Source organism: Lepidothrix coronata, unplaced genomic scaffold (genome assembly GCF_001604755.1).
Source record: "Lepidothrix coronata isolate B3197 unplaced genomic scaffold, Lepidothrix_coronata-1.0 Scaffold16, whole genome shotgun sequence".
Lineage (NCBI taxonomy): Eukaryota > Metazoa > Chordata > Aves > Passeriformes > Pipridae > Lepidothrix > Lepidothrix coronata.
Genome location: NW_016690196.1, coordinates 4,868,477 through 4,886,045, shown reverse-complemented (window position 1 = coordinate 4,886,045; position 17,569 = coordinate 4,868,477). Strand labels below are relative to the sequence as shown.

Genomic DNA, 17,569 nt, shown 5'->3' with positions numbered 1-17,569 from the left:
TAGGGGCAATGTTGCCTGAGTTACTTAAACCTAATGAAGTTTTCAGTACCTTCCCCCTCTTTCTAAATACCTGAACTTTCCTGACCCCCACCCCTTGCTTTTTCCCTCAATTGCAGCTCATTCCCATACAAAATGTGCTTCTGCTGTGGCTCTATCAGCAGCAGAGCTGCCATTAGCTGGATTTTGTCCAGTGCACGTTGGTCACAACATACATCCTGCTCAACAGTGTTTGACAGTCTGTCTGAAGCTCTTACAAATTCAGCTGTTTTTGTTATGCTGACTCCGTTCCTTACCTGGGAACACTTGCTGACCAAAAAATGCAGTTACCTGTAGCATGAGTGTTTCTAACTTAAAACCATTAGATATAACTGTAAGCAATAAAATAATTTCTTTAATTGATGTTTTAATGAGGATTCACTGGAGCTTGAATAATTACATTATATAAAGAAATTCAAGAAAGCTGATGTTTAGTAATGCTTAAAACCTGTGTGTGCCATCCAGATTGTGGTTCTGTTACCATAATTAACTCAATAAGCTTCTTGCATAACTCATATTTTCCTCTGGTCTTTGGCTTTCCCTCTTCTAAGATTATTTTTTCCTTTGATTTGGTATTGCATTGTAAAATATTTAGTAAAAAAGCAAAATTCTGAAAAAATAAAAAATTAATGTACATGAGTTTGGACTGTTTAACTATTTCTTTGATGGTTCTGTTAGTTTTATACAGAAATACAAAGTTGTCTTAACACCAATGAAAATAGGTCCAAGGAAAGTACAATTGATGTCTGTGCAAGAGATTCCTTATGCATAGAGATTCTATAATTGTTAAAGTAATAGGAAGAAAGCAATAGAAATTTAGCTGGAGTGTCAATAAAACAGTAGTGTTGCTGAGGAGATCTGAATCTTTATAGATGGGGACCTCTGAAAATATTTTCAGTTATACCTGCTTAACAATACAAATATTATATAGAAATTATCTCACATTTCTTTTATCAGGCTCCCAAATTTACGATAATCATAGTAATAATAATAGAAATAATAATGATCTAGTGATAGCAGTAGTGATCCTCTTAGAGCAGAACGTGTGTGTATGTTTTTAGGTAATTTTGAAGATATTAGAAGAATGCCAGAAGTGCAGGAATGCACCAAGGTGCTTGAAAAGGGTAGAAGACAGCTGTGAACATTTTGTGTGTGCAGCTTCCTACTGAGCACACCCCCAGTATTTGCCTTCCCAGGTGAGGTTCTGCAGCTGGCGGTGTTCATGTTCCCAGTGCAGTACAATGCAGAGCACAATGTGTCAGACTGCTGACAGTGGTAGAGCCAGTCTGGAAGTGTCATACTCTGAACTATATGGTAGAAATATGAGAGGAGAAATCTCTGGTTTTTCACTTCACTGACAGCCCAGATAGTGTCATTTAAACTTCTTGTTTCCGTTATTATTTTGTTTTGATCTGTGTTTTCGTCTGCTTCTGAATATGTATAGCTTATGCTAAACTTCCATCCAGTATTGAGATGGAAAACAACCCCAGGTGTTAATCTGTGAATTAGGTATTGAAATATTTTGTAATTTAATTCAAAGGTTTATTTAAATCACAAAAAGTATGTGTGTGTGTTTTTCTTTTCCCCTCTCAGGTTTGCAATTATGTGTGGCTATATGTCTCAGTTTGAAAGTGTACAAAACAAAATCAGGAATGGTTATCTCTTTAAGGTATGTTTTTGTAGGATTTGGGGTTGTTTTTTTTTTTTTAAGCTATTCCTTCAAGTTATTTCCTTATATAGTGTCAAAGACAGATTTTCCAACACAGTAATTCAGCCTCACAGGTCTATTTTGGTGCTGAAGTTAAAGCAAAAAAGTTATTTTTATATATGCAAATAGATTATATACTTACACAATATAAGAACTGAGGTAGGATTCTGGGAACAGCATTAAGATTTCTGGTTTATTTTGTAATCAAAGGGGGGAGGAAAAGGGAATAACAATTCTGTTTAGAAAATCAAAACATATGAAATAGTAAGTGATCAACTAACACAGTTCTGCAATCATCCTTCATGTCACCCTTAAGTAATATATTTTTTTAACACTGTCCTTTCGAAGGTAATTGTGTTTTTTAGATTTAGTTACTTGTGTTACATGTGCTACTCTCCCCGTCCTTGTCCTCAGCATTGCTTAGACACTTTCCATCCATCCCTTGCCTTCCAAGCTGGTGTCCCCCCTTTCTGGGTGTCAGTGAGAGGCAGCAATGTTCCAGTTCCTGGGGAATGCCTGGTCTGGGTTCCTGTCACATCATGTCCGTGTTAGGACTTGGAGTGTGGCAGAGCTTTCCTGTGAGAGAGCAAAAATTACATCTGAGCTGTGCCAAGTGAGCTAAACCCCAAGCACAGGGACAAGCTGGGAATGAAGGGATAATGACAAATAACAAGTGCTGCAGCTGAGTTTTAAGAGTTCCTGGTATGAGCAGTAGCCTTTTCAGGGAGGTTTTCCTCCTCACTAGTAAATACTGAAATCTGTTGAATTGTGTGGAAATGTTAAGGATTTGGGAAAATAGTAGGATGAAAATGTAGCTCCTATCTGAATAGTTTGTGGACAAAATGATAGCATAACAGTCTCTTAGATCTGTATAACTCAAATATTTTTGTGACTGGCTGAATTAGAAAGATATCTGGGGGATAAAAAAGAAAGGTTCAAGTGAAATTTATTTTGAGAGGCAAATGGTAGGGGTGAAATGACATACTTACTTTTTCTTCAAACTTAGGTTGAGAGATAAGAGCTTTCTTTAGTAAATTAAAGAGGGGAATAAAGAGACTCATGACCTGTAATAAAAACTATTTTGGAAGAAGGACCTCATTAGATACTTCCTAGGTTTTATAGTTTCACTATGAACAGAACCATTTTATTTTGAATTTCACATTATAGTAGCAGTTGGTTGTGTCAAGTACCATTTCATTGGAGCAGTCACGTTCTAAGGTGGAAGAGACTATGCTTCAGTGATGTGTGCTGACATGCAAGATCTATCAAAGAGAATAATTGGTTCCTCACTTATTTGATCTGTGATTTTTCTAATACTAACTGTAAATGAAATTAATTTAATGGAAGTTGTTGTTTTTCTTAAGACAAAAGTTCTTGAGTTATTTGATTGAACTTTAGAGTTGCTTAGTCATGTTCTAAATATGGCATGCCTTGTTGCATTGTGTGCAACTTTACTAAATAATTTTGTTTGTGGTTTCCCTCCATGAGGAAGGGGTTTGCTAGTTAATATATTTTTAGGTTGTTAGAAAAGAATTGCAGCAGAAGAGAATTACTGAATTTGTTTCTGACTTGCAGCAAACTACTTAGAAAGTAAACACAATTGTCAAACAAACATCTAAAGGGATACTACTTTTCTTTCCAATAGGAGCATCTAGACAAGGCGATTGAACTTAAGCCTCAAGATCCCTTTTTATATTACCTCAATGGAAGATGGTGTTATTCAGTAAGTTGTGTTTTATTTATCTAATATATGAACTGAGTATACTGAAAAATGATGATGGATTTGTGATTAAATATTGGGACTTAAGACAAAGTAAGTGTTTATTTAAGTAGGTGTTTTGAGCTAAATGAAGCAGACATTTACATTTCCCGAATCAACTACCAGAAGTGTGCTGCTATCAGCACTTATCCTGTTATATAGATAGGTAAGCTGTCCTTGTATGTCCCTCATTGTTGCATTCAAGTTTTTTACCTGAATGCATGAATGAAAAGTAACTGATGTTTGGAAGGGAGGAAGGGCAATCTCTTGATTTCAGTTCTTTGTTCCGCTACAAACCTTCGGGGTAACCTTGGGCTGCTAACACAGCCTTTTAGTTACTGTATTCCCCATCCATAACTTAAGTGCAAGGCACTTATATGCTGTAGGATTATGTCTGTGGCAGCAAGGCTACCATACTGGCTTGGTAAATTCCAAGAGAATGTCACAAGAAAGAGTCAGGCATAAAAATCCATAATTCACCAAAGAGTTTTGCAAGAGATGTAATTTGTGTCATGCCAGCACAACAGGTGATTTTAAAGATTACTTTAGTTATATTTTTATTTATATATTATAAAGATTATATTATATTATAATAGATTACATGATGATAAGTATTCATATAAGAAAAAATAAAATAATTGGTTTACAAGTTTAGCTGTTAATCAGTTTTTTAGAAAAATTATGCTTGTGCTTTAGTATGAGAGTTGTCTTATTCTTAGCCCACATCTTTGAGGGATTGGTTGGCTATCCTTACTGCTTAATTTCTGGTGCTGTGAGGAATCCTTGGTCAGAAGAAATTGTTCTTCCATAGTCCATGCTGTAAAAGATGACTGTAAGACTTTTCAGAATAATAACTGCTAAGCACAGTGAATGCCAGTCCTGCCTTTTTTTTGTGGATACTTCCAATGCTAGTCAATACAAAGTGCCTGCAAACTGTAAAGAAGTTGTTGTGATACATTGCAGACTTTGTCTTTATCTGCAACAGGACTTAATGCAAAGTAATCTTTCAGCAGTTTTTTTCAGATTATGTATTTAACTTTAAAAGAGCTTTCAGCAACTATATTTCTTCTCCTTTGATTTGAGTAAGGAATGACACCAACTTTTTCAAAGAACTTGGCATTTTTCTTTTTGTCACACTGTATTCCTGAATATCAGCATTATCTATGCAAAAATAAGTTGGTGAAGATGGTACTATAGTATGCTTGCTGTCTTGCCTCTCAGGAGCATCTGTCTTACCAGTGGTTGTTTAGTGCTTTTGTACTATGCTGTGTCCAACATCTGAACTGCAGCTTCCATTTATGTCAGACGCTCCCAGATGTTTTTCATGGGTTATTTCTCATGCGAGCTGCTGCTTTTTGGAGACATATAATCTCAGTATACTTCACTTTGTTCTCATTGGACTTTTTGTTACTCCTGTTCCATTGTCATGATAATCACTACTTCCTGGCTGAGTAATAGGTGCGATTTGTTGTACTGTATCATCACAAATTTATGTTCCACACTTGCAACATCTATGCAGGGCTTCCTTACTAAACATTAAAACTACATATTAGCATTTGCTTTATGTAATGACCTAACCTGCATTTCATTAAGTGAAATAATCTACCTAAACAGATGTAGCCACTGAAATATTTAAGGACTGATTTCAGATTTCGCTTTTTCTTCTTTTTTAAAATTCTTGTTTTCTGTGACTGCCATTACAAAGTAGTAATCTGAAACACACAGAACAAATTTTTGTAGTACAAATAAATGCAAGTATAGGACTGAATAACAGTTTGTTTTAGTTTCTGGGGCTGTCAGCTCTTAAAATCTTACTGTCTTTGCACACTTGCAGTGGCAGAATGAGGTCATTTGAAAACATTAGTTTTGAGGCACTACTATAGAAGCTGAATCTTAATCATGGCCCAGTGAGGTTGGTGATATTCTCCTTAGTTTTACCAGACTATATGAGTAGGTTTCTGAGCTGATCCACTAATAGAGGTTTTGGCCATGTGTATGTTATAGGTAGTCGTAGGAGCTTGTGGAAAATGTGCCAAATTCCTTGGTCCTATTCTGCAGACTGTGGTGTTTCATGCTGTGGTAATTATCCCAAAAAAAGACTGTTGGCTGTGGCATTGGTTCCAAATACTTTGTCAGGGTATAGATTATGATAGAGCACTTGAAAAATTGATTCATTGCTCCTCTATACAGGTACCTGTAGCTGGAGTGATAAATGTTCCTCTTAGACCCTCTGTTTTTAATGTACAGTCACTCTGTGCTTGAGGCTGGGAAGGTTGTGTTGTCCAATGTGAGAATTAAAGAAGAAAAAGGGATGACTGAGGCAAGAAGGTTAGTTTTTACATTTAGCCTACCTGACTTTAGGGTCAGGCTAGGATTGGCCCAATATTTGTTCTTTCTCAAGTATTGCTTCCAAGGGTATTTTTGTCTAATTTTCATCACATACTGTTTTACTGAAGCAGTGTAGTTAAAAAAGATAACTAGTGTTTGATACTTTATAGGCTTTGGTAACACTTCTGTGAAATGTATTTAAGTCTTCCTAATACAGTCAGACATTTCCCATTCACTCCTTATTTAATGTTAGGGGATCTTATTACTATCATCTAGCACTTTTTTTGGGATGACAAACTCAAAAAATTAGGAATTACACAAGGGATTGTAAAAGGGGATGCTTCAGGTGTAACTCGGGGTTACAGTTCATTTTCACAAATGAAAATCAGTTGAAAAGACTTTTAGGTAAAATGTATAGTGGAAGGAAATGGAGATTTTTTGAAGGCTGAAATCTATACCCGGAGACTGCACGCTGTACAGGTAAAAACTATTTGATTTGTGGAATTTTGCCAGAATTTAGCTCTGACTACCACTTCTCACCTTCCTCAGTGTAACACAGTACTTTGCAAAGAGCAGTGATTCAGCACTGCAGAGTTTCTTACTCGTCAGTTATTCTTGCTAGGCCAGAAGTGAAGCTGTTGTAGCAGTGTTGTAGCACCTTCCAGCAGGAAAGATGAGCTATATTTTCACTGCCCTCAGAGCAGCTGGGGTTTGTCTGTGATGCAGAGCCAGTGATAGTTGTGCGTCATCTTGTCTAAAGATCAATTTTTGCTGTTTCTTATTTCTCTTACCATTATAAAGTCAGTAGAGCTATACAAAAGAGAAAGATCGTAGAATCATCTCAGCAGTGTTAGAAAATTACATCTGGTATCACAATCAGATAGGCAAGATTTTCACCAGTCATGTCATAGATGTCATGATGGGTAAAATTCTGCCTGTGAGACCTGCTGTGTATACAGAAGTAAATGGATCTGTGGTACATGGTGCATATAGGAATTAGTTTTATTTCCATAGAGTTTTGGGCACAATTATCTGATAAATCTTTATAATTTTGGTGGGGTATGTTTTTACTGTTTTAATGTTTCAGATAGCTTATAAAACAGAGTACTATCTAGTTAAGACTTATGTCTATTTGCCATTACAGGACAGGCACAAAACAGTTAGCATATATTTGTGAAACTGGATCAGAGTCTCTGGTAAACGCTAGTAGGGTGTTAAAAATGAGATCTCTTGGGATTTTCTTTTTGCAGGTTACATGCCATGTGTTGAATTTGTCTCTAGTGTATCCCAGGATCTGTTTGGGTTACATCAGGGAACAATAGATCCAGTTCCTTTGTATGCTCTGTAAGTCTGCTTCCCTTACTGGAAAGTGAAAAGCCCAGTTCAAGTTGGATAAATACCTAAATGCCTGTGCAGACTGTCCTGGTTTTTCAGCTGGCAAGAAAGAGAATATTTGTTTTGGAAGCCAGTATTTTAAAACTGGTGTCCTGTTACTTAATCTCTTCCAGAAGTCAAAACATTGCGAAATTATTTAATACAATTTTAAATTAATATATTGTAATGAAAAAGAAAAAGAAACTCTCTGGGATATTTAATTAGGTGTCATTAATATTTTACTGAAGCTGGATCAGTGGAGTGATTTTCCTTTATGGAAGATAACTGTGTAATATGTCTTCAGTGAGCTATTAGCAAGGAAGCATTGGAGGAGGATATCCTATAGGGCTGAAAGTCAATCCTGGATGGCTTTTTAATCCAAGTGGATTAGTTTCCTCAGTACAAACATCCTGAATTTGAAAAGAACTGTTACTGGACAGGGTTTGCGTCTCATAAAAAACAAATAGAAGACAAAACCCCAGCCAGTGTTTCATTATATGTATGTACTTCTCAAATCATAAATATATATAATTTTTGATGATCTTAGGCTAAGGAAGAGAAAGGGATGTTAGGAAATCCATTTTCCCAATATTTAAGGGAGAACCGTGTTTCTGCATTGGTCTTCAGAGGAACAAGAGGCCTGATAGGAGAGAGCTAAATATGACCTTCATGTTCAGCTGCAGTTTAACTCTGTGGGTACCTTTCTTCCATCTCTAGTACTGATGGAGATTTAGGTGGAATAACTGGATGACAGCTTGTTCTTTGACAGATCTATAGGAGAGGTTGGTTGAGACTAGCATCTCTGTTTGCTTTGGGATACTGAAGAGTGGCCTCCTCTCCTTGGCAGAGGCCAGGCTATCATTATGACCCACTCCTCTCCAGTCCTAAGGAATTTCAGGAGTTGGCTGATGGTCCCTCAGCCCTTTTTTCTTGCTCTTGATTGAGTGGGACTAACTCTTCGTATGGCAGCTGAGTAGCAATGAGTGACCCAATATATTAAAACCTGATATTCTGTGGAAACACAGTGTTCCTGTGAATTTTCAGGCTGCTGGCAGGACTGACATCAGGGTTTAGGAGACCAAAAAACCAAAACTCACTCAACATTTGGAAATCATCTGTAGGGCAAAGGCAATCTTCATTCTTTAATTTTTTTGTTGTTGTAGCTATTACTTGCTGCAGTAGCTGTTTTTCTTATTACTTTCTGCTGTCCTTTACCACTTTTGGAACATGCATTAAAGTGAAATCATGGTTCCACTGTAGTTGATGACAGTTACACTCTCTTTATACTTGATTTTGTATGGACCTCCAGATATACTTTGCACTATTGGAGTAACCTTTACTGTAGAAGTCAAATTGGTGCTACACTAGAGCATGCCAACCAGGGTTTCTGTTCCCTGTTCTTGCTCTCACACTGAGAATGCTTAATAAAGTTAGTTGGTGTAGTAGGAATTGTTTCCATTTCACTGAAGGTGGTGTAAGATTTACTCTAATAAAGTTATTTCAAATTAAAGACTGTGCTTATGTGCATTGAGGGGAAGGGTATAATTTCCTGTTCATCATTATTGCTCTGGGCCACAGTTCTGTGTATTGCATAAAACAGGTTCTTTTCCGTTTTTCCCACGTCAGTATAGCAGGGTGCAGACAGATTCAGGTGGGGTACAGTTAAGCTGTTCTGATGGGATTCACCTCACCTGTCTTCAGCAACCCACAAAATATAATTGTCTGTGCGCCTTTTGCGGTTGAAGGAAAAAAAAGAAGAGAAAAAGAGGAGCGTTGATCCTAAGCTAATGTAGGAGAATAGGAATTGCCTAATGGAATTGCCTCTCTCTGTATTGACCATGCAAGGAAGCTGAACAATTTGCATAAACTAGCCATTTCATTTATGGATGGCTAGAGTTAGCTGCAATGAATACAGCAAGCCACTGGCATATCAGTCTCACCGCTCAAAACATTAGAGAACTCTCAGACTATCTCTGAAATAGTCACAAAAGTGTAATGGTGGAGACAGTGCACAGAAAGAAAGAAAACTCACTGTTGTCACGGAATCATAGAACCATGAAGGTTGGAAAAGACCTCTAAGAACCAAACACTGCCATGTTCACCATTAAACTGTGCCGCAAAAGCCACATCCACACATCTTTGGACACATCCAGGGATAGCCGTTATACCACTTCCCTGAGCAGCCTGTTCCAATCCCTGACTATTCTTTCAGTGAAGGGATTTTTCCTAATATCCAATCTAAACCTGCCCTGGTGCAACTTGAGGCCCTTTGTTCTGGTCCCATCACTTGTTACCTGGGAGAAGAGAGTGACCTCCACCTCCCTACAACCTCTTTTCAGTGCAAGTGGGTTTCTGTGAAATGTGCTTACATGCATTTCACTTTTAACATTGTTTTATCTTAGTGAGATTTGTAAAATAAAAATGGCCAAATGCATGTATGTTTGGGCTTTTTAAAAGTTTGAATAGGGCAAAGCAGCACCCCTGCCAGACAAAATAAAGACTAAAACCTCAGTAAATCAGTTCTGATTAAATCTCACAAGAAAATAAAACAACTGCCAGGAAGAACTTGTGTTTTCAATAGTTAATTATAACTCCACATGGAAAAACTGCAATTTTGTTTCCTCACTGTTGCATAACAGCAGACATGAGTATGGTAATTGTATCTGTGTATCTCCGGGGTGCTGTGTGGTCTTGCAGAGAATAGTGTAAGCATATCCATTCCCTTTATTTTTTTTCTCCTCTCTTCCTTACTCTGTAAGCTACCTCTATGTTGATGTGATGGACCTAGAAATATAGAAAGCCTCTTTCTCTTCCAAAAGAAGAAAGAACACTGCATCAGGAGATTACCATGAAGAAAACAGCACTTTTGCAAAAATGCTTTTAATGACTCTTGCAGAATATGTCCTAGAAACTATATAATAGTGAGGGAAATGAAATGTGGAAAGAAATTATATACACAGCTACAATTTGAAGTTTTAAGGCAGTATGCTGAAGTTTGTAACTCAGTGTGAAAGCACTGCAGAGGTAAATACCTTGTTGCTTCAGTGAGTAAGAACTCTAGGATTGCTGGAGAGCTTTTGTAAAAAATACTTTATTTCCTTAGAAGAAGCTTGAAGTTGGGACATGTGAGAGAGAATGAAAGCAAAAGCTTTATTTTGTTAATATTGTTTCTCCAAGCAGTGTTGCTCTTATGCAGCTAGAGACATTGGGACCAGATTAGAAAACACGGTCCTATGAATTTCCCTGTTGCATGCTGACCTGTATTTCTTGCAATGGTATTTTTAGGGCAGTTTGCAACAAGAAATACATAGAGCTTGGTGTCTATTCAAAAGAGAAGCATTCTGAGTGATGGCTGTGGATAATTCTGTGTGGGTGGATTCTTATATTTTACAATTATTAACTGACATCTACTGGATAATTGCTGGATTTAGGTGGAGAAGGTAGGGGGAGCAGCAACAGCCCTGCAGATACTGGGAAGCCAGGGAATGAGGCAGGAATAATCTGAAACTATCCAAAACCATTTTAATTTTTTCAGCAGTAGGACTAACTTGACTTCAAGGCTGAACTCTGTTATTTGAGTTGCAGCTCTTTCTGAAAAGAGATGTCCATATGTGACTCGTATTTCATCTCCAGGTCTCTGATGAAAGGCTCTTTCTTTTCCTGTGTATATCTCTTCTCTGTGTTGCCTCTGCATAGATCAGGTTAGAAAATACAGAACCTTGGTTTTTTCCCATTTTTCAACTCAGTTGTACTCTGTGACAGGAGCCATCAGTGCAGTGGTTCAAATACTTATGGAAAGGAAAAAAGTCCTGATTTTTCTTTATAGATGTGGTAGAAGTGTCCAAAGGAAAGTGGCTTCACTTCTCCGTTTAAACAGGCTCTGCTCTTACATTGCATTTCCTAGCAACTCCACCCTTTGTTATAGATGTGAGATGTGTTTTGCCATGTTGGGGTGATGTAGCCAAGTACCTTATGGCAGTAACCAGAGCAGTTTCTGTCAGGTGTATATGTAAGGGAAGAAGTCATGTGCGTTGTGTGGGAATATGACAGTTCCCTAAAGTCCTTTCTCAGCCGTCCATCTTGCTGAAATGAGAAGAGGTCTTAGGCAAGCGTTATTTTCAGATTTGAAGAGGAAAAAATGAAGCCTATTTTTTTAACAGTGGCTGTCACCAGCTTCTGTGTAATAAATGAACTTGTTATACCAGCACCAAAAGCACTTACATTTTTACTGTGGCAACAGCTTTTCATAATGTTGAAAAGTTGTCAAGTACATAGACTGTCATGCTAAGCTTTCTCTTGAAAACCTTAACAAGTTTCAAGCACTATTTCTAGCCTTCAGTTTTAAAAACAGGCAAGGTCTTATGAAACCTAAAATGTAGTTTAAGCTTTTTATATGGGAATAATCTTGTATCAAGGATCTTGGTATTTTGTCGTATGTGCACATTTTCCTGTTAACAGAATCCAAAATCCAAAAGACTGCTTTTAGCTGGCAAGTTGGCAGTATAAAGCATTCCTTTACAGGTTCTTTTGCAAAATACATCATGTAAGTAGTACAGTACACAAGACAGTATTTACTGTAAAACTGAGAGGCAGCCCTGAAGACATCTGACTTTTTAATTTAATTTTTTTATTACAGGTAGCTCAGTTGTCTTGGATTGAAAAGAAGGTAGCTACTGCTCTCTTTGGGACTCCACCAACTTCAACAGTAGAAGAAGCACTGCAGAATTTCCTTAAGGTACGTCCTAGTCGATGGTTTTCCTCTGTGGCTGGTTACCAGCTGCTGTATGTGACTCTTGTCAAGAAGTCTGTCGAACAGACCGTGTTCAGTAGCTATAAATCCAGGGCTCTTCTAAACACCACTGAGCTCTCTAATAAAATATTTTTTCTTTTCTGTTTTAAAATTAGTTTGGAGATGACTGGCTAGCACCTTTCTTTTCTTTCTTTTGTTTTGAGGATTCTTTAATTACTTGACATGATTAATAGTTACTGAATATAATGTGAGATGCATATAGATTAGTTATATATGCCATTGAAACAAATTAATCATAGTGATAATTGATGATCTGCCCATTTCTGTAGGAGGGTTAACATGGACAAGGAAAACTTAAACATTGTGATGCTTTTCTTTTTCTGATCTGAAGCTTTTTTTTTTGTTGAATTTCAGTAGAAGCATTTCTTATTTGTGGAGATGAAATTACCTTTGTAGTGAATTAGAAAAGAAGGCTGTGTCATACAGGTCCGTGTTCCTGGGCATTCTACTTGAACACACAGTTATGAGAAAACACCACATGAATAAAATAAATCTATCTTTCAATGTCTTCTATGGGAATCAGTTCTACTTCTGGAGCTGAAAAGTGTACAAGTTTTTCACTTGACTGAATTCAAAGCATAAACTTCCATCCTTAAAATGACTTTCAGAAAGTTTCTCAAAGGACTGGACAGGCATATTTTGGTCACTTTCAGCAGTGCTTGTTTTCTCTGTTCTTAGTCTATTTAAAGATGGAATGGTTTCCTGAATTTTGGACAATACAATACATTGCCATCTTCCCAGTTTAAGAGATTTTATCTTTAAGGTCACATTCCAAAAGTGGTAGGAATAATTTGAAACATTTACTTTAGCTTCAGGGCATTTTGTGGTGGGCTGCAGAGTGACTGTGGTTTTAAGTCATCTTCTGCAACAAAAATTAAATTACTGTCTAAAAGACAACTGTTTGGGTTTCTTTTTCAATTGTTTGATTCTGCATGGTTGTGGTGAAAGCAGCATTGTTTTGGTCCAAGGATTACAGCTACTATAAATTTCACTGATGTAATTTTTCCCTCCAGAAGCTGTTTGTTGATTAAAACAGCTTCTTGGCTAGTAGATAGTTAGTAAGGTTTTTACTCATCTTGCAAGCTTCTATGTCCTTGGTGTGTTTTAAAAGGAAGACATTACTGAACTTTTTTAACAACCTGAACTTTTCAGAAGGTGGTAGTATGAAAAGAAATGTGTATCTGGAACTAGATGATACGGGTCTGTGGAAGAGAAATAATTGTAAAGTTGATTAACCCAGTTCGTTACTTGTTATGCAAAGTGTGAATGGTTGGTTGCTTTCTAATTTCTTTGACGAGGAAATAATTATTAATAATCTAGAGAGAGCAGTGTCATTCAAAAAAGTGCATATGTCTGATAGATCTTGTACAGAATGACCTGATGTCTTTACAGAGCACTTGGGAGAGAGGAAAGCAAGGAGTACAGAACATTTTTATGTGTTCAATGTCAGCATCTATTGTGCCTGGTCTAGGGTTTGAGTTTGGGGTTTTCTTGTTTTCTTGATGTTTTTTTTGAATTGCTAAACAGATTGCATTACACACAGTAGGGACGATTCTGTCTGATGTTTGAGGAAGTGTAGTGCATTACTAAAAATGTTAGCAGACCACATAAATCCCATCACACAAGTTTTAAGTCTATTTTCTTTCCTGTTTTTTATTATCTAGGCAGAAGAAATGCATCCAGGATATTCCAAATGCAATTATGTGTATTTGGCAAAGGTAACCAAGTTCTTTTAAAAATAATGATTTGTAGACTCTGGTATTCCTACAGTGGTCTGATTGGAAACAAAATGTTTTTTCTTCTCAGTGCTATAAAGATCTTGGCCAGAAAAACAATGCACTGAAGTACTGTGATTCTGCACTGTCAATTCTCTCAGTTACTAATGAGGTGGGTATTGAGAGTGATAACTTATTCCCTTGTGACTGCTCTCTTGTCTTTGGCATCCATTACTGCACTGTCGGTAATAACATAATGTTTCAGTTTTTCCTCTGAATACAGAACCTTCCTTTTTCCTCCACTCTAGGTTGTCTCATTACAGTTGTCTGTATCAACAGCTTTAAAAAAAATCTTTGTTTAGGGAACTGTCAGGGACTTGTCTGTATCAGAAACTGAATTGCACTCTTTGTAATTCAACCCACTTCATTAGACCATCTTAAGCATAAGGAGTTGCGTGTGTCACTCTATAGCTGTGCTGAAATTTTGCCCTAGACCTACATTTTTCTGAGTTGAAAGCATTCTGGATTTTTGCCCCACAGTCTCTATCTCTGCTCCTGAAAGCCGTGGTTTGTGATTCTTGTCAAGGGCAGTATGTTGGCTGCAGCAGAGGAAGATGAGTTATTCAAGGTAACTTTTGTCTTCAACCACTGTGCAGTTAAGAGACACAGTTCTTCCAGTTGCATCTGCTGGAACATAGGTTGTTCTAAGAGATTATTAGATTCCTCTTTAGGCCCTTCAGAGTGTTTTTATGTATGTGAACACAATATTTCTACCAATATTTGAGAGATTTTAGGTTATTTAATTTCTCAAATATAAACCAAGTCATGGCAAGAAGGTTCACTCTGTCTGATCTCTGAAGCAAGTTCCATAATGACTAACCTATGATTGGAAACATCTTACCATCCTAGAGTGTGACAAGTTCAAACCTGAGCTTTGTCAGCCTAAGGGACCCCCTTTGAGCACAGCAGATGTGGTACAGAGAGAGAGGTGATCTCAGAGACGAATTGGCCCTATCCCATTTAATTCTTTGAAGTTAAAGACCATTAAATAGCTCTGTAACTTGATTGACAATAAATGCTGTGTGTGGAGCACTAACATGTTTATGTCAAGTGTTCCTGCTGGGAAGAAAGACCACTGCATGCCTCACCAGCCTCTGCTCCTGGGTGGCCTTATTTTTTGGCCCAGGTTATAGTATGTACCAATCATAAATTAAGTAATCATTGCTTAAGTTCAGTGTTTCTTTAAATATGTATTGGTACAGATATGACATAAGCAATATTTTAACTCTCCTTTATTATTTACTTACTGTTAAAATATACCTTCAGCTTGCCTATTATGGAACATAGGAAAGATGGCTATAAATTGCCTGTTTAATCACATTTCTGAAGTGTTAGCAGACCTGAGAAGGAGGGGTAACCCTGAGGTGAGAGCAGGAATTCAGGAGCAGTCTGAGGGGTGGGTGTATGTATTCTGGCAAGCAACAATGGTGATGAGAGTAAGAATGATACTGGTTTGTGAACAGAAGAAAGAGCGTCAACTGGGCCCCAAAAATCTTTTGTCAGTCTGAAGAAGACAAGATGATTTGACCTCTTCTGTTTTGACTAATTCTATAGATATCCCAGATTTGTCTCCTTTATCTTGTTTACTTGTGATGTGTTTTGAGTGAGGTTTAGAAAAAAGAGTCCAGAAAAATATGGCATTAGGACAATAGTAAGTAATTTGATTTAAAAAAACCAACCAAGCAGTCAGCACAGGGTAAAACCAAGTGCACACTGAAAGGAATTACTGTGATATGAAGATCTGGAACACAAAGTCTGCTGATGCTGTTGCCTCAGATCCCATCTGAATTCAAGTATTACATGTTGTTTTGGTTATTGTGTTAGAGAAGGACTGTTAGTGATTTTTGGAAAATCATGTTGGAAATGAAGTGGTTCAGGGCTTGGAGCTGTACGTAGAAATAACATTTAGTCAGATTAGTTTAAGGGAGGGAAGAGATTGTAATAGGACTAAGGAGGCATTAGGGAGACAGCAATAAATGGATGCTGATAAAGTGACTGAATTGACTGCAGCCTTGTAGAAGATGAGGTTCGTGGTGTGAAACAAAAAGCACAGGTCAGCAGCAGTCAGAGGATTTCTTTCAGTTTGCCACAGCACAGGATCTCAGGATGGTCAGCAGCATGGTATGTTGTCACAGTCATGTGAAACCCATCATTCCCAAGTGTAATCATGTGAGTTTTCTCTCTTTCTTCAAGCAGGGGAATTCCTTTATTGTTTTTAAATGTTGGCTCCTATTGAGAAACATGTATTTGTATAAAGGCATAAAATCAGGAGCAGACTGAGAGACAAAGCTGCTGGAAAGGTGCCACATTGAGGAAATGTATAGTATTTCATGATACAAATCATCCTGCAGAAAAATAATCATAGACAGTGGTTTACTTTATATTGCTTCTGAGCATCCACAGTTTCCAGTGACTTCAGGGAACCAGAGGTGCTTGGCACCAGTAAAGTAGCCCATAGCTCATTTTAATCCTCAGGTCAAATTCTCAGCTGCTGTAACTCAGGACACTTCTTTGACCCTTTCTCTAGGATTCATTTTGTGTAACATTTTGAGTTAAGTGATATTATTTTTGACTTGAATGTTGTATCACATCCAAATATCCCTTCTGTGCATCTGTCCTACTACTTACAGAATATGTTTTAGTTCAAGGGGCAAAGGGGCTTCCAAACATAGCTAATTCTTGTTAAAGGAAAAAAAAAAATCAGATGGCCAGTTTCAACCCTTTTATGAGTCTGATAAAGGTTACCACAGAAATTGTAAAAGAAGAAACAAGTTCTGATTGAACAACTCCCGTAAGTCCTGTAAGTTAAGAGTTACAGGATGATTTTTAAAATTAAGACAGGTTTTAAAAATAGTTTGGCACATTTTTAACCTAACAGTCTATGCATTATTTTTATTTTAAAAGGAAATATGTGAGTTTTGGTGAAAATTACATCTGAAAAAACAAAACTGGTGTTACAGTGCAACTTAAGAGACCTTTTTCTATCCTCTCTACTCTAAACAAAAACCTCCAATGAATCATACAGTTCTTCCTTGGCCATAAATACTGTCACACTGTAGAGTGGTGCTTCACTGCTGGAGGTGCATGGGACATTAAATTGTCCAGTTTTTCTCTGGTTGCTACCCAGGTGGATAACCTCAGGGTCCTGGGAAATATTTGCCCCTTCAGTAAAAGAGATCCTAATGTTCAGGGCTGCTGTGAATTATTGTGAAGTGCCTCACAGCTGTTCTGTTCATCTAGTGGATGTTGTGTTACCCTTACTGAGACACGTTACTTTGTAGTGTGCTCACAGCCTTGGTGAGTGTGACTATATGAAGGGCTGTTGAAACCAGATGTGATAGACTACTGAGATGGAACAAGATTACTTTTTTTAAATTTGAAGACAAAAATGAAATTTAATTTTAAAAACACGAGTGTCTGTCATGCATATAGGAAGGCAAAACACGTGTGCGTGCGTGTGTGTGTGCGTGGTTAAACACATGGTGCTTTGCTTGTAAGGGGAATAAGACACTAATTTCTTGTTTATAGCAAAGATTGTTGGGTACTTTCAAGGCTGGAACTTGACGAAAATTCAAGTCTCAATGTAGGATTATGAAGTATAATAATCAAGAAATTTTTTCTTGTATCTGGTGACGAGCATGGGTATGAGAGTGAACTCTGTGCTTGTAGGATCAGTAAGCTCACCGCAAAGGAATTAACAGCCTAGCAGAGAAAGAGGTTAAAATCTCAGGGTTCTGGTCTGTATGATACTTTTTTGAAAATGAATCTATAAAGCAACA

General features: G+C 37.3%; 1 protein-coding gene across 4 annotated transcripts in view; it reads left to right on the top strand.

The window, feature by feature from the left end:
• Window positions 1-17,569, top strand: part of LOC108493413 (regulator of microtubule dynamics protein 2-like) — a 45,610-nt gene that overhangs the window by 20,836 nt on the left and 7,205 nt on the right. For 3 of the 4 annotated variants that reach the window (XM_017806807.1, XM_017806805.1, XM_017806804.1), the window contains exons 6-11: window positions 1,630-1,705; window positions 3,390-3,467; window positions 11,842-11,940; window positions 13,680-13,733; window positions 13,822-13,902; window positions 14,271-14,358. In XM_017806807.1, the coding sequence (XP_017662296.1) occupies window positions 1,630-1,705; window positions 3,390-3,467; window positions 11,842-11,940; window positions 13,680-13,733; window positions 13,822-13,902; window positions 14,271-14,348 (466 nt within the window). In that variant the 3' untranslated portion in view covers window positions 14,349-14,358. The remainder of the gene's footprint in view (window positions 1-1,629; window positions 1,706-3,389; window positions 3,468-11,841; window positions 11,941-13,679; window positions 13,734-13,821; window positions 13,903-14,270; window positions 14,359-17,569) is intronic. The other variant, XM_017806808.1, reaches the window with a different exon arrangement.